Source organism: Orycteropus afer, unplaced genomic scaffold (genome assembly GCF_000298275.1).
Source record: "Orycteropus afer afer isolate SDZICR_OR568_19922 unplaced genomic scaffold, OryAfe1.0 scaffold00072, whole genome shotgun sequence".
NCBI lineage: Eukaryota > Metazoa > Chordata > Mammalia > Tubulidentata > Orycteropodidae > Orycteropus > Orycteropus afer.
In genome coordinates this window covers 5,641,757-5,668,136 of record NW_006921659.1, presented here as the reverse complement: position 1 = coordinate 5,668,136, position 26,380 = coordinate 5,641,757, and the positions used below count along the sequence as shown (strand labels likewise).

The window sequence follows — 26,380 nt, the reverse complement described above, 5'->3', positions numbered from 1 at the left end:
TAATACAATATGGAAAGACAATATCTCAGACAAAATACTCTCCCATCTCAGGAAGAAAAAGAACAGCAAATTAAATGCAAATAAAAGTAGAAAGGAAGACAACAATAAAACAAGAAATCAATGAAAAGAAAGCAGATATACAAAAGGGAAATAAAACCAAAAGCTGCTGCTTTGAAAAGATCAGTAAAATAACAGTAATAACAAATCTCTCTCTCTTGCTCAAGAGAAATAGAAAACACAAATTACCAATATTAGGAATAAAAAAGAAGGTATCACTACAGATGTAACAGACATTAAGATAAGAGGATAGTGTGAATAACGTTATACCAATAAATTAGATAATTTAGAGGAAATGAGCAAATTACCTAAAAACCTAATTTACCAAAACTGAGAAAGCAGAAAATCTGAATAGACTTATATAAGTTAAAGAAATAGAATCCATAACTAAACTCTTTTAAAAGTTCCAGGACCAGATAGTTTTTCTACAGAATCTTCCAAATAAGAAACAAATCCAGTATCACATACTCTTTCAGGAATGAGAAAGAACAATTCTAATGAGGTCAACATAAACCTGATTCAGTATGAAAAGAAAGGAGAATGACAAGCCAGTTATTTTCTTATAAAAATAGACTCAGGAATCCAAATGAAATATAAAAAGGATGTCACATCATAAGTAAATGAGATTTTTTTTTTCCAGGAATGCAAGGATGGTTAAAAAAATTTTTTTTCCAAAATTTATTTTGTTGTTGTTGTTGTTGAGAATATACAAAACAAAACATACATCGTTTTCAACAGTTTCTGTATGTACAGTTTAGTGACAGTGACAACATTCATGGAATTATGCAACCATTCTCACCCTCCTTTACTGAGCTATTCTTCCCTCATTAACATAAAATCATTTTTCCCTAAAGTTCTTATATAATCCTTGGACTGCTGTTGTCAATCTGATCCCATGCAGATACCTCTTAAAAGATCATAATGCTCAAAAGGCAGACTTTTTTACTAGTTACGTTTAAAAATTTTTAAATCTGTCAACATAATTTACCACACATTAACAGAAAGGGTAAAAATAATATGTACATCTCAATAGACACAGAAAAAACATTTGATAAAATGCAAAACTTGCCCATAATAAAAATTCCCAGGAAACTAAAAATAGGTATCTTAGTTATCTAGTGCTACTATAATAGAAATACTACAAATGGATGGCTTTAACAAACAGAAATTTATTTTCTCACAGTTTAGGATACTAAAAGTTCCAATTCAGGGAGCCAGCTCTATGGGAAGGCTTTCCTTTTCCGTTAGCTCTATGTCATTATCTGTGGGCCTGGCGTTCCTTGGAGATATCCATGTTTCTTGGTATCAATCTTCTGCTGGGTCTAAGAGGTTCCCATAACAGGGACCTTGGGTCCAAAGGGCACAGCTCCACGTCTGGCTCTTCCGTCTTGGTGGTAATAGGTCCCTCTATCTCTGCTCACTTTTCTTTCCTTGTATCTTTTGTGATGCAGGCCACATCCCAGGGAAACTCCTCTTACATTGGATCAGGGCTGTGACCTGATTATGAATTAAGAGTATAGCATCCCATCCTTATAACTGAGTGTTGATCAAATCAGATCACATCACAGAAGATGATTACATCATTACATAACTGCCAAACCACTGAGAATCATGACCTACCCAAGTTGGCACATATTTTAGGGAAGCACAATTAAATGCATGACAGGAGGGAACTTCCTTAACCTGGTAAAATAATGTTTCCTTTCTTTTTGAGGCTGGAAAGATGAAAATGTCTACCAGTATCACTTATGATCAGCATTATATTGCAGGTTCTAGCCAACACAGTAAGAAAAAAGGAATACTGAACCAACAACAAAAAGATTGAAAAGAAAAAGGTAAAACTGTCTTTATTCACAGAAGGCATGACTGTATAAGAATAGAATCTTTTTTAAAAATATCGAGACATAAATAATTAGAAAGTGTCAATTCACTAAGTTTCGTTGATACAAAGTCAATATTTAGAAAGCAACTATATTCCTATATATCAGCAATAAACATAAGAATGAAATTTTTAAAAATGCCATTTACGATCCTGCGGGCTTGGGACCATAGTCGCAGGGGACATCAAGCTCAATTGGCATAACATACTATACAAAACATTGTTCTACCTACTACTTTGGCGAGTAGCGACTGGGACCTTAAAAGCTAGGAAGCTACCATCTAGATGCAACAACGGGTCTCTCCTCGTCAAGAAGAAAGAAGAAAACCAAAATTAATGGAAACAATCAGTCCTAGCGACTGGTACACCATCCGATCTGCAACCTATACAACTATGAGACCAGAAGAACTAGATGGTGCCCAGCTACCACTGCCATCCACTTGGAAGGGATGTAGGAGATCCTGCATAAAAAGGGAGAACAATGTGGTACAAAACTCAAAATCATTTGGAGGCAAAAAAAAAAAAAAAAAAGAAGGTGGGGACCAGGTTTGCTGGTGCAATGGAGCCGGTGTAATCACTGAGACTATGGCCCCTAGTTGCCCTTCAGGTCTGGAATTGAACCCACAACTGTGGTTTCCAGCCAAACAAAGTACAGGCATGTGAGTTAAACATTTACCTCAAGTAGACACACGCCCTGGAGAGAACAATCATGGGAGAAGGAAGGGCTGCTTATGCACAGGGAGATAGCTCAGGGTGCAGAAGAGTATGAAGGGATGGACACTGGGAGGAGGTAACTATGGGGAGGAAGTGGGAGGGGAGCTGCTGCATTGTAAATTTTGGTCAATGACATGAGACAAAGTATATGTGAACTGCTGTATGAAAAGTGAATTTACTCTGTAAATCTTCACCCAAATCCTAAAAAAAAAAAACAAAACTTAAAAACCACTCAAAAAAATGGAAAGATTAGAAAATGTAGATTGGCATAACGGTGAAAATTAAAATACTTTATAATCCGCCCCCCCCAAAAAAATGCCATTTACAACAGCACTAGAAAGCATCAAGGATGCAGGAATAAATTTATGAAAGATGAGCTAGCTATACTGCTATCACTGGAAATTATAAACTGCTGACAAAAATTAAAGAAGATCCTATTAATAAAGATAAGCCATAAGTATGAATAGAAAGACTCAATATTGTTGACAAGTCAACTTTCCCCACATCAAACCACAGATTCAATACACTACCAATCTAAATTCTAGCAACTTTTTTTGGTGGAAATTGTCAAACTTATTCTATACTATATCTGGAAATGAAAAGTAATTAGAACAGTCAAGACAATTTTGAAGATGTAATTGGAAGACTGTTCAACATTAAAAAAGCAACGTAATACACCATCAACAGAACAAAGACCCACATGATCATATCTATTGATGTAAAAAATTATTTAAAAAATTCAATGCACTCTCTTGATGAAAACTCTAAAGACTGGAATAAAGGGAGAAATCCCTCAATATTATTCAGGGCATATATTGAAAACCCAACAGCCAACACTACACTTAATGGAGAAAGACTGAGAGTTTTCCTCTTGAAATGAGAAACAAGACAAGGGTACTTACCATCACCACCTCTATTCCATACTATGTTAGAAATCCTAGCCCAAGGAATAAGATAATAAAAGAAACAAAAAGTATCTAGATTGGAAAAGAAGTAAAACTATCTTTATTTTCAGATGATATGATCCTATATAGAGAAAAATCTCGAAGAGTCCACAAGAAAACTTCTAGAGCTAATAAAGAAGTTTAGTAAAGTTGCAGGGTATGAGGCCAACTGAAAATGAGTTAGATTTCTATACATCAGCAATGAGAAATTTGAAAGGGAAATCAGGGAAACTATTCCATTTACAATAGTACCTAAGAGAATAAAATACCTAAGAATAAATCTAATCAGACATGAAGAACTTATACAATGAAAACTATGAAACACTGCTCAAAGAGGTTAAAGAAGACTTAAATAAATGGAAAGATGTTCCATGTTCATGGATTGGAAGATTAGACATTGTTATGACGTCAACACTATCCAGAGAAATTTATACATCCAATGCAATCCCAATCAAAACTCCGGCAGTCTTCTTAGCAGAAAAAGGAAAACCAATCTTCAACATTATATGGAATGACAAGAGGTCTCCAATAGCTAAAGCAATGTTGAAAGAGAAGAACAAAGTAGGACTCACACTTCCTAATTTTAAAACATAGTATACAGCCACAGTAATCAACAGTCTGGCACTGATGTAACAACAGACACCAGACTATGTAAGAGAATTGAGACTCCAGAAATAAAACCACATATCTATGGTCAACTGATTTTCAACAAGAATACTAAGTACATTTGATGAGGAAAGAAGAGTCTCTACAATAAATGGTACTGTGAAAACTGAGATTTCCACATGCAGAAAAATGAAACAGAATGCACACCTCATGCCAAATGCAAAAACAAATTCAAAATGCATTAAGGACTTAAATGTGCAAACTAAAACCATAAAATTCTTAGAACAAGAAACAGGGACAATTATGTCAGGCCTAGCTATCAACAGTGGACTATCTAATAACAAAAATACAAATAGCTAAACACAAAATAAATAAAAGGAATCTCACAAAAATTAAGAACTTTTGTTCATTCAAAAGACTTTACAAAAAAAGTGAAAAGACAAGCTACCAAATGGGAGAATACCTTTGGAATCTGTATGGCCAACAAAAACACAAACAGCAAAACATGAAATAAATAAACGGGACCTCACAAAAATTAAACTTTTGTTTGTCAAAAGACTTTACAAAAAAGTGAAAAGACAAGCTACTGAATGGGAGAATATCTTCAGAAACCATATATCCAACAAGAATTTAATAACCAAAATATATATAAAACTTCAACAACAAAAAAGACCAATAACCCAATTATAAAATGGGCAAAGGACCTGAATAGACATTTCACCAAAAAGGACATTCAAAAGGCCACCAAACACATGAAAAGATATTCCACATCATTATCCATCAGAGACATGCAAATCAAAACCACAATGACATACCATTTCACTCCCACTAGGATGGTTCCTAAGAAAGAACTCTGGGGGCACAGTGCCTAAAGTGTTTGACTGCTAACCAGAAGGTTGGCAGTTCAAAACCACCAGCCACTCCTAAGAAGCGAGATGAGGCAATCTACTTCCATAAAGATCTACTGCCTCTGAAACCCAATGAGAGTCCACTATGAATGAAAATCAACTTGATGGCAGTGGGTCTGGTGGGGTTTTGTGTGTGTGTGTGTGTGTGTGTGTTAACATTTAAAAGAAAAGTAACAAATGTTAAGAGAGGATATGGGGAAATCCAAACCCTTACCCATTGCTGGTAGGAACGCAAAATGGTACCGCCTTTGTGGGAAACAGGGTGGTAGTTCCTCAAAAAGCTAAAAATAGAACTACATATGACCCAGCACTTCCACTCATAAATATATACCTAAAAGTTCTTTTTGATGAATGTGATACTGTTCCTCTTCAATCTGTCATTCCCAGGATAGACCATATGACTGTCATATTCAAAACGGCCAATACCAGTCCATTTCAGCTCACGAATTCCTAGGATATCCATCTTTATATGTTCCATTTCCACTCTGACAACTTCCAGTTTTCCCAGATTCATGCTTGGTATGTTTCACATTGCGATTATTAATGGATGTTTGCAGCTGTTTCTTCTCATTGTGAGTAATCCACATCAACAAAGGTCTTGAAAGCTTTATTGCAACCACATCATTAAGGTCAACTCTGCTTTGAGGAGCAGCTCCTCCTCATCTTTTGAGTGTCTTCCAATCTAACAGGCTCATCTTCTGGCACTATATAAGACAATGTCCGACTACTATTCATAAGGTTTTTACTGGCCAATTTTTTCAAAAGTAGACATCATGTCTTTCTTACTAGTCTGTCTTAGTCTGGAAGCTCCATTGAAACCTGTCTACCATAGGTGACCCTGCTTGTATTTGAAATACCAGTGACATAGTTTCCATCATTACAGCAACACATCAGCTACCAAAGTATGACAAACTGACAAAAGAGTGACAGAACTGATCAATGGAATGTGGTAAACAACTTGTAGACACTCGAACTGCATCTGCATACTATGATAAAGTAACTCATAACCAGACAGAGAATTTCTAAACTAGAAATCAAAAAATGTTAAGTATGTCACAATGAGGTAACATACAGTTAATCTCACTAACATCTGGCTTATAAAATACATGATATGATAGAAACCTCCCTGAACTGGGTTAGCACGTACATGGTACAATTAAAGAATTATGACACAAAATTATGTATCTGTAAGGATTGACATGGTGACTTCAATAATGGCTTCAAACACAACAACGACTGTGAGGATGACACAGGACCAGGCAGTGTTTTGTTCTTCATCCATATGGCTGTTATGAATCAAAACAAACTTGACGGTACCTAACAACAAGGTAGACTTGAGACAGTAGATAAGTCGTAAACAACTCCCTAATCTTCCACTTTGAAGGAAAAAAAGGTGACACTCTAGTCTTTGTTAAACATGACATCACCTATTCTAGTATCATGCAAAGCCAAAGTTAAATATTCACATATATTTTGGCTGGATTTTGGCTCATGCTCTGAAAAAAGACCAGACAAGAAACTCCTCTCTAGAATCTGACTCTGTCCAAAAAGGATACCCTGCCTGAGACTAAGACTGAGACACTGCACACAGCCTATCACTGACAGCACTGTACTTCAGAATAGATTTTGAAACATTCTTTTTGATGATGAATGTGATGCCATTCCTCTTCAATTTGCCATTCCTGGCATCAGAGACAGTATGAATGTTTGATTCAAAATGGCCAATACCAGTCTAATTCATTGATAGGATATCAATCTTTATGTGTTCCATTTAATTTTTGACAACTTTTAATTTTCCTAAATTCTTACTTCCCATCATATGACTCAGCAATTCTACTCTTAAGTATTGCTCTGGTTACCTAGTGCTGCTCTGACAAGAATAGACCACAAATGAGATGGCCTTAACAAACAGGAGTTTATTCTTAGAATTTGGAGGCTTTAAGTCCAAGTTCAAAGTGCCAGGCTCTAGGGGCTATGTGAAAGCCCCTTGACCTTGGGCTTCAGCTCTGCTTCTTGTTCCTGGCCCACTGAAAGTAGAGGCATCTCTTCACTCATGCAGCTACTGGCTGCTGAGGCTGACAAGCCCAAGGTCAACAAATAAAATGGCACAGTCTCAATGTTACTAAAACACATGGCAGGCCATTCATTCAAGTCCATTGAAAGTCCCAAGGTCGGCAGATCATTGCAGGCTGCTGAGCAATGACATGGTGACATGCAGGGTTCAAGCATGCCATAAGCTGGAGACCATTCCTAAAGCTGTTTCTTCTATATGGGAAGCAGACCACATACCCAAAGCAGCTACTCAACTGCTCCAATAGATTCCACCAAGGAGTTAATGACCAATCTTACCATGGGGAATAATTACATTCAGCTACCCAGCCACTCAACCAGGCCTAGCCAAGCTGACAGACAAATGTAACCACCCCAAGTACATACCCAAAAGACTTGAGAGCAGAGACTCACACAGACACTTGTGTATCAGTGTTCATTTCAGGACTATTCACTGTAGTCAAAAGGCAGAAACAACCTAAATATCCATCAACAGATGAATGGATAAACAAAATGTGGTACATATATACAATACAATACTACTCAGCTAGTAGGAAAAAAATGAAGGCTTGATATATGCTACAATGTATATGAAGCTGGAAGACATTAAGCTGAGTGAAAGAAGTCAATCACAAAAGACAAATACTGTATGATCTCACTTACATAAAGACAAGAAAAAGCAAATGTATGGAGAATGAAGGTTATTAGTGGTTACCAGGAACAAGAGGGGAAAGGAGGGCTAATGGTGATGGAAATACTGCATTGATTAAGGGAAGGGTATAGCACAGTCCATTATTATAGTTGCTGCCAATAAGGTGTATACCCGTAAAATGGTTAACAGCCAAAAGTTGTGTGACAGATACATTTACAGCAATGGTAAAGAGGTTAAAAAAAAAAAAAAGAAAGAAAGAAAGAGAAGCTTCTAAGGCTATTTATGTACAACCAAATGCCTGATGGAATTTGGTTCCTTGGTTTGGACATTTAGGGGCATGATTTCATAGAACACCTCAGTTAATTGGCCTAATAATGTGTTTAGTGATCTGTTCTACCTCCTATTCTGTTGTATAGTGCCTGGGGTTTTAAAAGGTTATATGCGGTGATCCAAGGCACAACACCAATTGGTGTCTATTTGCCTAGAACAATAGAAGCAGCAGCAGAGTCAGGAATAGGAGAAGGATATGGAATGTATGGCTAACTGCCTCCTTGAACAACGACTCTTTGCCATAAGACTAAAAGAACTGGATGGTGCTTGGCTACCATTACTCAGTATTTTGATCAACGATACTACAGAAGAAATTTGATCAAAAGGTGGAAAACAGAGAATAGAATTTCAGTTTCTCATTGACTCCAGACTTCCTGGAGCCATGGCTGATGGACAAATGCCTGAAACTAGTGCTGAAATAACCTTTAAACTTTAAAGCAAAAATATCCCCAGAAGTCTTCTTAAATCCAAACAATAAATTAGCTTAACTAGTTAAAAAATGAAGTCTAACTTGAGCATTACAGTCTTCAGAGCTCTCTATATGGGATTAAATTGACAAGAGCAACTCGAAAGATTAGATAGGCACCTTAAGAGGCAGTGAGTTTATGTTAATGGGGGAGGAACACCTCAGAACAGGGTGAGAATGTTGCACAACTCAAAAAATGCAATCAATGTCACTAAAAGGTACATGTGAAAACTGCTGAATTGGTGTACATTTTACTGTATATATTCTCAACAAAAAAAAAATGAATTATAAAAAACAAAAAAGAGTTAGAGGCCCCACACCAACACATTTCTAGACTTAATATAAAGCTACAGTAAACAAGACAGTGTGGTACTGGCAGAAGAACAAATACTTCAATGGAATATACTAGAGAGTCCCTAGTCCCTAGACAGACCAACACATACATGCAGTCACGGTCACTTGATTTAGGATAAAGGTGCCACTGCAACTGAATGAAAAAAGGATAATTCTTTCAGTAATTAGTGCCAGAATGGTCTACATCTCCTATTCCACATCATTACTAAAATTAATATGAATCACAGAATAAACAGAACAAGTAAAACAATAATACTTATAGACGAAAACAGAAAAATATCTTTGGGTTCTTAAGATAATGTAGTAAAATGAATTGCTTCATACGGTCCTTCTAGCCACAGTCCTTCATTTTGTGATATATTGTAAATCCTAGCCTCTATGCCTGTGGTTACAGTCCCATTTTGGGGTGAACTGTCTGTTGTGCAGATGAGGCAGGATTAGAGTGGGATATATCTTCAGTCACATCACCACCCTCAGGTTCCTTGAGGGAATATATGTTCTGGCAAAGTTTGCTCTCTTGCTCTGAATCCTACATCCGGTTTGTCAACCTCTCATCCATTTCTTCGGACTTGAAGAGCAGCCAGTTGTCTGACCTGCCGATTTGGGTTGGTCAGCCCCTGCAACCATGAGAGTAAGGAGAATCCTCCAGGTTGATGCCCGACCCATGGATTTGGAACTTGCTAGCTTCTACCATCGCATGAGTCATTTCCTTGGCAGTCTGAGATGTTACAACAAAATATGGAATCCTAAGAGAGGAAGGAGGGCGCTCTGGTGGCATAGTACCTAGGGCATTTGATTGCTAACCAGAAGGCTGGTGGTTCAAATCCACAAGCTACTCCTCAGAAGGAAGACTGGGCAATCTACTTCCATAGAGATGCTACCTCAGAAACCCAAGGAGGGGTCACTGTAAGTCAAATTGACTCAATGGCATTGAGTTTTCTTTTTGTTTGTTTGTTTGTCTGTTTAAGACAGGAGGGAGAATATTGAGAGGAAAAGGAAGAGGTGATGTCAAGAGATGATGGAGTGGTACAGCAATTTGGAAAAGCTGGACATTTGGAACATCTTTAACCTCTGCCTCATAGGGACCAGCCTTGTGCTCATCCTCATGAAAGAAATTATTCAAGCAGGTAGGCAGAGGTGCCTTACATAGACACAAACATACATAATCAATAGAAGAAACGATTGATGAAATAGATTTCATTAAAATTAAGAACCATCAAAAGCTATCATTAGATAGTAAAAAAGAAAAAAATAGACACTTATCCAGAATATATAAAAGACTCCGACAGGTCAGTAAGAAGACAAACAATACCGAAAAGGAGGATATCCAAACAGCCAATTAGCATATGAAAAGATGCTAAACATCTTTGTCATCAGGGAAATAAAAATTACAAATAGATACCACTACATATTCATCACAACAGCTAAATAAAAAAGGCTGGTAAAACCAAGGGTTGGTGAGAATATGAAGCAACTGGATTCATACTTTGCTGATGCTGTTATGTGCCGTCGAGTAGGCCCTGATTAACAGCGACTCCTGCTTGGGTTTCCAAAGCGGTATCACTACGGAAATAGATTGCCCAACCTTCCTTCCGAGGAGTGGCTGGTGGATTTGAACCAACAGCCTTCTGGATAGGAGAGTAAAATGATGTAACTTTGGAAAACTGGCTCTTTGAACAAAGTTAACCATATACCTATTTTATGACCTATCAATTTCATTGCTAGACATATCTCAAGAAAATAAATGTATATGTCCACAAAATAACATATACAATAATCATCACAGCCCCTTTATTCATAATAGACAAAAACTAGATACCCAAATGTCCACAAATCACAAAACAATTGTGGTATATTCATAAAACAGAATACTACACATACTACACACAAAAAAGAATGGGCTACTGCTACACAAAATGCAGGTGAATGTGATGGACATAATGTTTAGCAAAAGCAGGTTAAGACATAACATGATTTCATCCATATAAAGTTTAACAGGCAAAACTAATCTATGGTGATTAGTCAGAATAGTGGTTCAGGGTGAGGGAGATACACGGAGGGGTTACTGACTGGGAAGGGGCATAAGGGAGCTCGCTAGGGTACTGGTAATGTTTTATATATTAATCTGGGTATCCTGGGTACCCACATATATAAAACTTCAGGAGCTATACACATTAATACTTGAGCATTTTAATATATGCATATTATACCTCAATAAAAATAATGGTTAAAATAAACTTACATTTCCAATGACTCCATTTGCCTGCTTTTGTTTCTGTTGCTTTGATGGTGGTAACGGCACAGATGTAGGTTTTTTTTTCAAAGGCTTCTTTTTTTTTGATTTAGCAGTTTTCTTGGGTCCTTTACTCTTCTGCTGCCATCCTCCTTTTGTTCTGTTCTTGTTGGCATCACCCTGATATAAATCAAAACCACCATACACACTTACAAATTATAGCAACAGGTTCATTTGGATGTCATGAATAGTGTTCAGATGGAAATGACTAAACTAAGTATTTTCATAAACTTAATTACTGTCCTTCAGCACCAAAGTCCATGAGAGAACCAAATAAAACATTTCTTTCACCAGGAAACACAGGTAAGAAAATGAGTTTTACCCCATCTTCCACTGGCTGTTCCTCTGCTACACAGATAGACTGCTCCTTTTCAAAAACTTCCTAAGGGTAGTGAGAAGAAAAAGATAAAGTCTGTCAACCAATACACATCATCCAGATAGACAAAGCAGTCTTTCAAAATGTATTACCAGTAACTTTTTTTAACTGGCGACAACTGAGAAGAGGAAAAAAAAATGTACATTCCCTACCAGAGACTTTAGTCACACTGTTTAAATGCAACATGTATTTCCTGCAGGTGTTCAGACTCCAGAGCAGAACAGGCTAAAAATCAACCACTAGTTGAATAGCATTTCAGAGTTAAAACACTATACAGTCTGTTAACAAGTTAGAACCATTCCAGTTGACTTGGGAGTGATATAAGTATGTCAAAATATAAAGATGCAGAAAATGTATATATTACTAAACTTGAAGAAAAAAAAAAGAATGAGAAAAGTACCAATATACATGAATATGCATATAGACACTAAACAGAAGAATGAGAAAGGTATGAAAGGGCACACAGAAGACCATGAATTCTGGTCATTTGGGGCTGATGAGGTATTGAGTGAGGAAGACTGGTGAGAGCAGGGGTCCATGATAAAAACACCATGTAACTCTACAGGTATACATGCATTAAGATATATAAAAGGATGAGGTTTAAAACACTGATTATCTCAAATTGGTAGGATTTAATAAGGCAATTTTAATTTCTTCCTAAACTTTTCTGCATTGCTTGAATTTTTTCTAGAATTTTTCATATATAAAATGAATTTTTCATATATAAAAAAAGCTATTTTTCATTGTAATTTTTAAATTTTTAAAATAAAAATAGGGATATATTCTTTAAAGAATTAACTAGAAGGTGAAATTTTCAATAATAATAATAATAATCTCTGGTGGCACAGGGCCTAAGGCATATGACTGCTAACCAGAAGGCTGGCAGTTCAAAATCACCAGCTACTGCCTAGAAGGAAGACCGACCAATCTACTTCCATAAAGATTTACTGCCTCAGAAACCCAATGGGGGGTTGCTATGGGTCAGAATTGACTCAATGGTAGTGAGGTTGGTTTTTTTTGGTTTATATAGCACTGTACAGTTTAAGAGCAAAGTCTACACTATCTTCTAACTACTATAATCTTTTATGTTAGCAAATTATTACAAAGGATTAATCTATTCTCCAGGTTGTATATGTGTATGGAAACTATGTTTCATGAAAATTAATTTAAAATTACAAAATGGCTAACAAAATAGGCAAAATTAGACATTACACTCCTACAAGTTTTAACTTTGAGAAAGTACTACTTAAAATGAGAAAATAAATATACAAACATTGACACATAACTCTTAATAGCATAAACATATAAATGGACTACTTACTGCCATTGTTTGTCTTGTCAATTTAACCAAAACTGTAACTAGGGATCCTACTGTGATGTTGTTGCTATCTTCATCATCCAATACTATAAGATGAAAGGAAAAAAGAGAGTAGAAAATAAAAATCAAATCCTAAGTCAAAGCAAATAGCAAAATTTAATTTACCCAAATCAATCTGGTATTTCACTATCTCAAACATACTATATTATAAACCTACTCAATAAAAAAACAATTTATCGACCATCTGCTCTTCATAAGGCTCAGTGCATGCCTTTAACAAGTGATCCACTTAATTCCTAAAACAGCTCTATAAAGTATTATTATTTCCACTTTAAAGAAGAAACAAAGGTTCAGAAATAAAGTAAAAAATCCATGGTCACACATAATCACTATATCGACACTGCTTTCAAATTCAGGTCTTTTCAAAGAAAGTATAATGTAAGTACCCCAGCTCTCTCTCAAAGTGATACAAACTAGGGTTCAGCCACTCTACTGTCTTGTGCAAAGCTTGTATACACAAGGTTTTACCTTTGTGATCAATGCCTGACTGTCAGAATAAAATAGTGAAAACTAATGTTCTAATACACACTAAAGAGATTTATTTTTCAAATGGTAAAAATTTCAATATATTCTCTTTACATTAAAAAACACTTTAAAAAATTTGCAATAAATGGTATCAAATACAATGTTTTTGCAATTATTTCATCTTCTAAAACCACATTTGCCACACACACAACCCCAAAATAAGTCTTCTAGTAAAGTAATAAATTTTCAAACATACTGCCTAAATAAATGTAGGTATTATTTCTTTTTTTTTTTCCTACAGATTTTAGCCACTTCACTTTATATAAATATACCTGCAGGCTTTTCAAAGTTTATGCTGTTTCCTTTACCCAGATTTAGATTAGTGAACTCTGTCTTGGACTTTACTAACATATCACTACTTGGAAGACAATACCCTCCAAAAACCTGTAACTGTCTAAAATTATTTTAGAACTAAGCAGTACATCTAAATACCATCTCCATTACTAGCTATGAGATGGCTTGGTCATCAACACAGGGTATGGTATCCCTTCTTCACCCTGGAAATCCCCATTACCTCAAATCAAATCTTGTTATGTATTCAACACTTCAGTGTTGTATATGGGTGGGCACTGCGTGCAAAGTAACAGCTATATCACTGTTTACCTGCTGTTTGACACTTGAAAGTGAAGAAAAGGCCTACAGGTGATTCTCTACAGCCTCTAGCAATGAGGGCAAACATCACCATCTCCACCACAGTATCATTCATTAACTGTACTACTGATGTTACACAGACAGCACTGTAACTATAATAGACTACTCTGTATCAGATGCTATGGAATGAAACTGGATGACAAACATTTCCTAGTGAAAAAGAATACTCTTACCACTACTTCTTGTAAGAAAATGTCTCTTGACACACATTTTTCTAGGGAATATATACTTTTTACAATCCTTGATTATATCAAAGAGTACTTCCAAGTCTGAAGCTAGATTGGGGGGGGGGGTTGTCAGCATCTCCTTTATATTACAGTAGTACCTTATGAGCTCAATTGGTTATCTGACACTTCAACAACAAACAACTACCAACAAAAAGGGTGTGGCCACTTTATTCATTTTTCCCAAAGAGAAAGCTGCTGTGAGACAGGACAGTGCCTTCATTCTCTCATTCCCCAACCCTTAACACCTAGAAGAAGCCATTCATCAAGAGTAGAGTAAGCACTGTTCTGACGGAAGGGCAAGGTGGGAAATCACACTGCCATGGGCTCTTTTGCATATTTAATTTAGATATCCACTCATTTAAAGATTTTTATTTTTATAAAAATTTTTTATTTGAAACTAGAGTTTTATTTGAGTGAGGAGTTTCTAATTATAACAGTATGGTCCAAAATTCAACTTTTAGATTGGTGTTTTTAAAGCTTAAAAATCCATGGACCCACCAGGAAACCTCAACTCCCCAGCAAAGAAGTCCATGTTTTCCCTGCATATACTACACTCCAATTCTAGTCCAGTTGAAATCAGGATCTACTGTTTACCTTCCTTTCCCAAACACCCCAGTCTCTGGGAATCATTTACCTCTTTTCAGTTTCCATTAGAATGCCAACTCAATAAGACAGAGGCTTTGTCCTACTCACTACTGCTTCTCCAACACCCAGAACAGTGCATGCCATAAAATTAGTATTTGTTGGATGAATAAATGGCACAATGTCTAGGTTATTCATCACTTAAAGCTTAGCATATGTTCCCACATAGTTTACAATCCAATATTCATATCCTATTTTTTCAACTGAACTATAATAACCCTTTTAAAGATAGAAACCATTTCTAAGGTGTTTCTGTATTCCTGGTCCCACAAGAATGTTCTCATAGCAAAAATCAAGTGAGTGCATTAGCACCTCAGGACAAATGCCACAATGAGAGAATGGAGAGGATCACTAATTCTGTCACCATTCTAAAACACTATTTCTCAGCTATTAAGGTGAGAATTCACAGAACAATTATGTAGGTAAAAAAATAATCTCTATTTTTTGTTTCTTTTCTCTATTCCTTTTTTATCTCTCAAAGCAGATATAAAGACAAACATGAGGAAAAACACATGAAATGTATGGCAAGGAATGGTAATTTTCAAAGCTTAAATGGCATAAAATAGGTTGGGACTTTTAGAATTATTTTAGAACTAAGCAGTACATCTAAATACCATTATTTGGAAATTAGTATTTAGTATTCCTAAACCCCAAAGTATTTCTTTCACATGTATAACAGACATATTTCAAGTATCTCATTTTTCCATTACATCTGGAAATTGCTTTCATTCTTTGAAAAGTTAAGAAATTTTTGAAAGTTGAACTACAGAACAAATTCAAGAAAAAGAAAAGCAGAACTATATTAGTGTTCTCAAAACTGTTAAGTATACATTCATCACCTATCACAGTAAATCTGATAAATGAAAATCTATAGTTCTGTAAAATGTAATTACAAGTTGTACTGTCAAATTTTATGAGAATCTTGAGCCAAATAAGTAAGAATTTACCAAAAGGGAAACAATATTCAACAGAGATATCTCCTACATACCCTGTGATTTTATGTCCATAGTCACATGTGGAAAACTCCCAAGTACAGCCATAACTTCTTCATATTTTTCATCTTCAAGGAAGTGTAGTAGATTGCGGCGATCTGATTCTTTTAAACTCACCAAATCCTGGATAGTTTTAATTTTGTACTAAATTAAAAAAAAAAAAAAAAAAAAAACTGAAAAAAAATATGTTAGAAAAAAAAAGAAGAAAAATAAACTTCTAATTCATAACTGGAAAATCATCAGCATGTTAAGAGGTACGGACAATACAGATAAACACTTTCACGTATACCATACTGCGTTATCAGTGATAAGAAACATTTATCTGCAGGTAAATACACGGGTAGCCAGGCTGAATGATCAGATGTGTCTAGGAAAAAGGGAATATACCAGTGACCATATCTAAGGTTGGCACATGACATTTCTATATATCTATTTGTAGTCGTATAAGAATATCCATATAAATAAAACTAATTAGAGTCCAGGGAGCTCTAGTAGCATAGTGCCTAAGGCACTTGACTGCTAACCAGAAGGCTGGTGGTTCAAATCCACCAGCTACTCCTCAGAAAGAAGGTTGGGCAATCTACTTCCGTAGTGATACCGCCTCAGAAATCCAAGGAGGGGTCGCTGTGAGTTGGGGGTCCAACTCAATGGCACATAATAACAACAACAACAATAATTAGCGGCCAGAGTTACAGTAACTTCTTAGCCACAGTATACCACCCTGATGAAGTGAGTTGGACCGGTGGGCCTGGGACCACAGTCATGGGGGACATCAAGTTCAACTGGTATAACATACTATACAAAAACACTGTTCTACATCCTACCTTGGTGAATAGTGACCAGGGTCTTAAAAGCTTGTAAGTGGCCCTCTAGATGTGACAATTGGTCTCTCCTTGTCCAGAACAAAGAAGAATGAAGAAAATGAAAGACACATGGAAACAATTAGTCCAAGGGACTAATAGACTACGTGAACCTCAGCCTATATGACCATGAGATCAGAAGAATGAGATGGTACCTGGCTACCACTGTCAACCACTCAGAATGGGATCCGTCCAGGAGAGCCTGGATAGAGTGGGAGAACAATGTGGAACAAAACTCAAAAAGGGCCAGGCTTGCTGGTCTGATAGAGCCTGGTGAGACCTGAGACTATGGCACCTAGTTATCCTTGAGGCCTGGAACTGAACTCACTCACATGGTTCCAGCCAAACAACAGACAGTCATATTGGGTGAACATTTACACCAGGCAAATATACCCCTTAAAATGATCAATCATGGGAGAACAGAAGGGCAGTATTTGCACAAGGAGATAGTTCAGAGGGCAGGAATACAAAGGAAAGAATGACACAGGGAAGAGGTAACTACAGGGAGGAAATGGGAAGAGAGCTGCTACATAGTGGGGATTATAGTCAATGTCATGAAACAAAATGTGTATGAATTGCTATATGGAAATTGAATTTGCTCTGTAAACTTTCACCCAAATCATAATCAAAATTTTTTAAGAAAACTATTAGCATGTTGACTAAAACAAAATTAAGCAACTTTTAGAAAAATGTTATGATTACATGTATTTAAAAGCAGAAAATACAACTATACATCATTTCATGGTCTTCTCCAAGGACATATAAAGACTTTTTTTTTTTAATTCCAACATAATACAGACTTATTTTTAAATATTCAGACCTAGGATCTGCATACTCTTATCCTCTACTTTCAAAACAAAATCCAAGAAAATGTTTCACAGATGGTATACAAGACTCTTCACTGCCTGGGCCCAGCAAAGTTGCCCCAAGCCCACCTCTTCTTAGACCTTCTGCTGCAGCTACATGGAGCTATCTGCAGTTCCTCAAATATGCTACATTTTCCTCTATCCCAAGTATTAGTAAAGGTTGCTCCTATGTGTCAAGAAGGCACATTCTTCTCCTTTGTTGTTCAGGCTGACACTCATTTCAACACTTAAGTACAACTCATTCGATACAGGCTAAGTAAGGTAGAGAGTGTCCCATCATTCCTGACTTTTTGTTTTTCTTGGTTTTATTTTTTGCTTGAACTTATTTTTGTAAGGGTTTTTATTTGGAATAGTGGTTAAATTTTAATCAAGTGCCTATTTGACATTAATAACACAGTCATACAGTTTCGCTAATTTAACTTATAACACTCTTCATTAATAGTTTTCTTTAAAAATTGAACCATCTTTGCATTTCTAACATAAGGCCCAGAGTAAAATTTTCTTTTAAACCTTACTCCAATTCTTAACATTTATGTAGGATTTCGGCATCTATATAAAAAGTTTTGGCCTAGAGATTTTCGTTTTCCCCATGGTGTTGCTAAGGTTTGATACACAGTTATTTTTCTTCAGAAAGTAAAGAAGTGAGGCATTTTTCTGTGTTCTAGAATGATTTATGTCTCATAAAAGGGACATATGCAGAATGTGACTCTTGAAAAATTTTTTAATTATCTTCTTCAGTTAGAAATTTTGCCAGTTTTCTATTTCTTCATATTGTCAATTTTAATGTTGCTTTTACTTTTCCTGATCTATGTCATTGAGTTTTCCAAAATTACAACAACTGTATATAATGTTACATTTAAATCTACTTCTGTTGTAACTTTCTTATTACTTTTTTCATTACATATGCCAAATGTTTATCTACTTTGTTTTTAATATTTTAACTTAATCCCTCTATTTGTATCCTAATTAAAATTATTTCTGCTCATTATCCTCTAAAAAGTCTACCTTCGATATTTACTTAGTACATTTTTGCTTTATAAAAAAACTAGAGTTGAATGCTCAGTTGTTTACCTTTACTTTCAATTTTAATAACCTTTATGTATGCAACATACATACATACATAAAGAACAGTTGCATTCTCAAGCTTTTACTATACAATATTCTCATTTTTGTTGTTTTCTATATATAGCTGTCTGTTATTGTAGTAATGTCTAAGTTGGCTAACTGGTTACTTAGAAGAATGTTCTTCCATTTCCAAGTGTTTGGTGCCAGTTATTTTATTTTTAACTTTCACCAGGATGAGAAAATGAGAAATCCCTACTTTTAGATTCTCAGGTATTTATTATAGTCTAACATAGGATAAGATTTACAAGGGTGCTATGATTACTTGAAAGGACAGAGAATATAGTAAAAATTTCTAATATACACTTTTAATTCTATCTTATTATAATATCAAACCCAGTCACTGTCTATCTTCTGTCCATCTGGTCTACCGGATATGTTTAAGCTCTCCTAACAGAATTACATTTTCATTCTATTTCTTCTTATACATTCTCACATTTTTCATTATACATATTTTTACTATACCTTAAGGATCATTATCATATCTTTACTATTGACTGCATTTTGTAAGTCAGAATTACCTTTACCTAATACACTTATTTATTGAATGCTCCATTTTATTTGTTCATACTCAACCAATAAATCTTTACCCTCTCCTTAAGCCAAGAATGAAATGACCAGAAAGTACACAGTGCCATTTTTACTTAGTACATTTACTTTTGGTAACATCACATAAGGAATAAAGCATTAACTGCTTAAATGCATTGACTCACAAAATAGTAAAATAAGTAGTGAAGTATTAAGAAAAAGAAACATAATCAACAAAATGTTAATGGAAACCACCTGACAAAGTCTTAAGAGAGTTTAACATTTTAAATCTAAGAAACTCAAAGTAATAATTTTTTTAAAACTCTTCATTCCTGTTATGTTTAAATAATGTGATAAACTGCTAAAAATTAAAGTAACAAACAGATACCTTTTTATGATTAGAAACTCGTCTGAGATTGTCCTCTTCAATGTGCGGGAGCTGCAGAAGAGGAGACTTAAACTGCTGAAGGCCTTGAACAGCCATCTGAGAAAGCTTCATGCAGTTTTCTAGGGATGCCAAAGTTGGAGCACGAAACTCCCTTTCTTAGAAAGAATACGAAGAAAAAGAAAAAACAGGGCTGGACTTTTTACATGTTCAATATACAATTCATCACAAAAACAAGATTCATGCTAACCTTAACACCTCCAATTTTTAAAATCACAGTATTGATTTTCCTTTAAAAGTTACTAAATAAAATATACAAACTTGGACAAATACATATTTTTACTATACCTTAAGGAGCTCTGGTAGCATAGTGCGTAGGGCACTTGACCGCTAACCAGAAAGCTGGCGGTTCAAACCACCAACCACTCCTTGGAAGGAAGGTTGGGCAACCTATTTCCGTAGTGATACTGCCTCGGAAACCCAAGGAGGGGTCGCTATGAGTCGGGTCTGATTCGACGGCACATAACAACAACAACAAGAAGGATCATTATCATTATCATATCATATCATTATCCCACAACCACCACAGATTTAATAGAAAAAATATTTGTATCACCTATAATAACAGTAAATCAACAGGCATTATCAGTATAGAAAATATACTGACAACATGCCCAGAACCAACATTACCTACAACAACAAGCCAAAACCACTGTCTCCTTTTTAAGAGTCTCCCTTTTTCATTACTGACCACAAGTCCCTTCATGTCTTTCCTTTCACAAACAAAACACTACATGTAAGATGAATTATCATTATATCAGTTAAAGAATCATTTCAAATTTACTGTTGTAATACAGAATAACTGAACTCCAAAAATGTTCAGAGAATGAAAAAGGTATTTAAAATCTCTGCTAAGCAAAAAACAAAAAAAACAAAATTCAAAAACAAAGTGAGCAGTGGTAAGGACTTTATAAGATGAAAAATATAGGAAAGAAATCAGTAAAACCGTAAGTGATAACTAGGAGCTGATAGTCGATAGGTGGAATTACAGTAAATACCCATAACTGTAGAACTCTGAAATACAATCTGTATGTTCTTACAGGGAGACAGCTCAGGGGGCAGGAGCCCATGGCAGGATGGACACTGGGAAGAGATAACTATCAGGAGGAAGTAGGAGGGGAGCTGTTGCATTGTGGTAAACTGTGGTAAATGTCATGAGACAACGTGTATGTGAACTGCTGTATGGAAAGTGAATTTGCTCTGTAAATCTTCACCCAAATCACAATTAAAAAAAAAAAAAAATACAATCTGTATGTTCTTGCAGGAAAGTACAATATCATTAACTGCATTTCCTCCTCACCTTCACGGCTCCGAGCCATTATTATTAGTTGGCAGATTACATTCACCATTTCTTGAAGTAGGGCAGGACACTTTTTCAGCATAAACTGCTGATCTGAAAAACAATCAAAAACCTGAAACAAATCATTCTGCTTTTATAGTCAAGAGTATCTTTATCATTTTAATCCAAGATAACAGAATTTACAGATTGAACAGAACAGTTTCTCCTAAGAATCATTAACTCAAAAAGCAGTGAGAAAACCCTAGACTAGATTTAGGTTCAAAGGCAAATTTTTAGTATTTTTTCTTCTATCCTTTTTTTTTGAAATCTTAATCTTACTATATTTGAGAACCTTAAGAATTTTCTTCTTGGAAATACAAAACAGAATTTCAAATTCCCACAGAATCCAGAATTTCTAGAGCCATGGAGTCTGGGTGAATCACAGAACTGAGATAATCTTTAAACGTTAAAGTAAAAATACCCCTGAAGTCACCCTAAAACCATACAATAATTTAGCTTAACTAGTAAAAGAAAAAAATGGGAGCTCTGGTGGCATAGTACCTAAGGCATGACTGCTAACCAGAAGGCTGGTGGTTTAAACCCACTGGGCAATCTACTTTTGTAGCGAAACCGCCTTGGAAACCCAAGGAGGGGTCACTGTGAGTTGGATCCGACAGCAGTGAGTTTTTGAGTTTAGTAAAGAAATGTCTGCCTTGAGCCAGTGTGCTCTTTTAACAACTATCTATATGGGATCAAATTGACAACAGCAACTTATAAGATTACATAGAAAACTTAGTTAAGTTTATGTTAATGGGATAGGAACAACTGAGAAAAGGAGAGTGAGAACGGTTGCACAACTTGAAGAATACAGTCAATGTTACTGAATCGTACATGTAGAAATTATAGAATTGGTGTTATGTTCTGCTGTGTTTATTTCTCAAAAACAACAAAAATAAATTTTTTTTTTTTTGTTTAATTTTTCTTCTTGGGCACTTATGTTTTTATAATTATAATGAAGGTCCAAAGACTAATATTGAAAATAAGTATCAATTAAATGCAGAGAGAGGGAAAAAGAGATTTTTTTTTTATTTATTTACAATGCACAGAATAGTTATCTACTGTAACAATGTTTACCATACAATGGATTTGTTATGCAACTTAAAAAAGAATTATTCCCTGTTTCTACTAGAGATTATTGGGTTTTTTTTAAAAAAATGGAGAGGTGGCTGCATATCTGTACAAAACATTAGGAAAAAAATAGTTAACTTTATATTTCAAAGCACTCCAATGACAATGCCTCAATAGAGCTCCTTCACTCCAACATAAGCATCCTATACTATCACAAATTACTCAGCATCAAGTTGCCTTGCTTTCAGAAGCAAGTGATTGTTATTGGCTTACAAGAGGGCAGGGAGGGTGGGAGATTTCATTCACAAATAACATCTTTTCCCTAAGCATAATATTCTTCTAAAACTTCAATTAAAATAATGCAAGTAAAGAAGAGAGAACACTCAAATTGATAGCATCCCTGGAAATACTGCTGTCTTAATTCACTGCTTTTCTTTTAAGCAAAATGGTTGGCTTCAAATACTTATGAAGCTTTAAAAAGATTCAGTAGGCACTTTGTTGTTAAATCACTTTTGCAAGGGGATGATGATGGGAGAGGATTGAGGTAAAGGTTGTGAAATTATTTCTGCCCCCCTCCAAAAACCTTTCAAAGTGGTCAGAAAGTCATTAGGAACTTTTGTATCATCTACAATTAACATTTCCCACAATGTGCATTAAATGCTCTCACCCTGAAATACTAAATTTTAACATTTGCCAAAACATTAGACTTACTTAGACCTTCAAACTGTTTGTGAAGTAATTATGTAGCATATAGATTTCTTTTAAAAAGGTCCCTGAACAAATATTTGATTAAGCAATAAAGAACAGCAACAAAAACACTGTACCATGAGCTCTAATCATTGCTTTGGTCCCATTAAAACCCTGTAGACATTAGAATCACAAATACCTTCTTCAAGTGTCTCAGGAATTTTCATTCTAGCAAGATGAGATAGTAAAAGAACTCTGGCCTTCAAGCTGTATGGGCAGGTAAGTGGAGGCTCATTCTTCTTTAAATTAATACTGCCAATTTCTCTGATTAGCTGGAGCAAATGAAATAATTACTCAAAAATATATACTTAAAAGTGTATTAGCTTTAGTAGTTAAATGCTCACCAGGGAATTTGGGAGAATGGCCTAACCTGTGGTATTAGAATATTATCCGTTGGCCTGCTTGTGGCATCTTTATTATACTGAGGATCAAACTCAGAGGCTCCAGCCAAAACCATGAGAAGACCTAAAAAATACGAAGATAAATAAACAAACTTACTCATCTATTAATTTCTCCTTCAAAAATACATCAACCCTAAAGTGAGGTATTCTTTCAGTCATGCACAATACTAAAAATCACCTGAACTCCACCACTGGCAAGTATTAATTTCTCTCACAGAAAAGAAACATCTCACTTTTTAAAATGTACACAATAATACCTGAACAGGAATCTGAAGATAAACATACACCAATTTAAAGGTCTAAAATAACTAGGTACATTAAAATAACTTAGTATCTGTTTCTAAACCCACCCATGTGCTCCACAGAAACTTTCTACAGAGAGTTAGCATTTTGTTTGATATTAAGAATTCTATGTGAAAAAAGGAAGCATTATGGTTAAATAAAGGAGCTCTGGTGGCACAGTGGTTAAGGCATTTAGCTACTAACCAGAAAGTCGGCAGTTCAACCTAATGAGCTGCTCCACGGGAGGAAGATGAGGCAATCTACTTCCATAGACTTATAACCTTGAAAACCCTATGGGTTACTATGAGTTGGAATCAACGTGATAGCAGTGGGCATTGTTAAACAATGGTCTCTGGTTGGTACAAACAGTTTGTGCTCAACTACTAACGTAAAGGATGGTGGTCCAAATCCACCCTGTGGTACCACAGGAGTAAGGCCTGGTGATCTACAACCATAAAAATTACAGCCAAGAAAACCCTACGGAGCAGCTCTACTATGTAACACCTGGGATGTGTATGAGCTGGAATTGACTTGATAGCAACAAGTTTTGGGGTTTATTTTATGGTTAAGTAAGATTAACACAGGGTTAAAAAAATAGCTACAGGTGTTGATATAGGTGAAGGGAAAAGCAATATGTGACTAGCACCATGTCACTGAGGAAAAGGAAGACATGGAAAGGTACAGACAATAAAGGTAAATGCATACATAGGAGCTTGGTAGCATAGTGCCTAAGGCACTTGACTGCTAACCAGAGGGCTGGGGGTTCAAACCCTCCAGCCACTCCTTGGAAGGAAGGTTGGGCAATCTACTTCCATAGTGATACTGCCTCGGAAACCCAAGGAGGGGTCACTATGACAACACAAAAAAACAACCAAACTCACTGCCATTGAGTCAATTCCAACTCATAGTGACCCCCATTGAGTTTCCCAGGTGGTAAATCTTTCCAGAAGTAGATCACGCCAACATCTATCCACAGAGCACTAATGGGTTTGAACTGCCAACCTTCTGGTTAGCAGTCAAATGTCTCAGGCACTGCACCCCCAGAGCTCCTATCATCAGTAACAGCAAACACTGATCTATGGGTGGGCACATAGGTAGACAGGCAAGAAGATCAGGCATGAACAGGCAAATGGGAATATAACCATGACCATACATGTGATTGCTAACCAAAAGGCTGGCAGTTCAAACCCACCAGCCACTCCTCACAAGAAGACTGGGCAACCTACTCCCGTAGAGAAACCACCTCGGAAACCCAAAGAGGGGTCACTATGAGTCAGGATCAACTCAAGGCAGTGAGTTTGATTTTTGGTTTTCATACAAAGGTTTGACAGATGATATTCCTACATACCTATCTGTATGTGCTATAAAAATGTCCATGTACAGCTTACAGATAACGGGAGCAAAGTTAGGATAACTTCTTAACCACACCTTGAGGGAGTGAGTTGCTGGGCCCGTGGGCTGGGGATCATGGTCATGGGTCACAGGGAACATCAAGCTCAACTGGCATAACATGGTACACAAAAATATTGTTATACATCTTACTTCGGTGAGTAGCAACTGGGGTCTTTAAAGCTTGCGAGTGGCCATCTAAGATGCAATTATTGGTCTGTCCTCGTCTGGAGCAAAGAAGAGTAAGGAAAATCAAAGATGCATGGAAATAGTCCAAAGGACTAATAGACCATGAGAAACCCAGCCTATATGACCTTGAGACCAGAAAAACTGGATAGTGACAACTACTCGCAAAGGGATCAAAATTGGAGATCCTGGACAGAGTGGGAGCAAAAATGGAACAAAATTGAAACAACATAAAAAAGACTAGATTTACTGGTCAGATATAGACAGATGGAACCCCCAAGACTATGGCCCCTAGTCACCCTGGGGGCCTAGAATTGAACTCATGCCCCTGGCTTAACTTTCAGCCAAATAACAGATAGACCTATGAGATAAAAAAAATACACAAGGGAGATGGAAAAAAAAGAATTAGAAGAAGTAGAAAGAAGTCACTGCATGACTTCTCAGCAATTTCTGCAAAATAAAATACACTGTAATTTCCAAAAATTTTTTCATGGTTCTGGAGGGTTTTGGAGAAACACTGTGCCTCAAAACACACCACATATGCAGCTACTTATAATAGACAGGATTAGGTGAGGAGAGGAAACTCAGGCCAACCCAGAGTAGCAGGCCAGAAGAGCAGGACAAAGAGGATAAAAGCCAGGAACCCGGACAGAAGAGCAGTCAGCCCCAGGGTTACAGGTGAGGAGAGACAACTCAGGGACGACCAAAGTAGCAGAAGGGAAGAGCAGGAGAAAGGGGATTAAAAGCCAGGTAGCCAGAGAGAAGAGCAATCAGCCGAAGGGATTAGGTGAGGAGACAAACTCAGGCCCACCCAGAGTAGCAGGCCGGAAGAGCAAGAGAAAGGGGATAAAAGCCAGGAACCCGGACAGAAGAGCAGTCAGCCCCAGGGTTACGGGTGAGGAGAGACAACTCAGGGATGCCCAAAGTAGCAGGCCAGAAGAGCAGGAGAAAGGGAATTAAAAGCCAGGAAGCCAGAGAGAAGAGCAATCAGCCAAAGGGATTAGGTGAGGAGAGGAAACTCAGGTCCGCCCAAAGCAGCAGGACTGGAGAGCAGGAGAAAGGGGATAAAAGCCAGGAACACGGACAGAGCAGCAGTCAGCCCCA

General features: G+C 36.4%; 1 protein-coding gene across 1 annotated transcript in view; it reads right to left on the bottom strand.

Moving 5' to 3' along the window:
* The window catches only part of SEC63 (SEC63 homolog, protein translocation regulator), a 141,819-nt gene that overhangs the window by 15,711 nt on the left and 99,728 nt on the right, over positions 1 to 26,380 (bottom strand). The window contains exons 9-16 of the mRNA XM_007940830.1: positions 23,389 to 23,483; positions 23,158 to 23,290; positions 21,165 to 21,257; positions 19,808 to 19,962; positions 16,040 to 16,187; positions 12,950 to 13,032; positions 11,575 to 11,634; positions 11,202 to 11,372 (exon numbers count right to left, since the gene is read on the bottom strand). Of these exons, the coding sequence (XP_007939021.1) occupies positions 11,202 to 11,372; positions 11,575 to 11,634; positions 12,950 to 13,032; positions 16,040 to 16,187; positions 19,808 to 19,962; positions 21,165 to 21,257; positions 23,158 to 23,290; positions 23,389 to 23,483 (938 nt within the window). The remainder of the gene's footprint in view (positions 1 to 11,201; positions 11,373 to 11,574; positions 11,635 to 12,949; positions 13,033 to 16,039; positions 16,188 to 19,807; positions 19,963 to 21,164; positions 21,258 to 23,157; positions 23,291 to 23,388; positions 23,484 to 26,380) is intronic.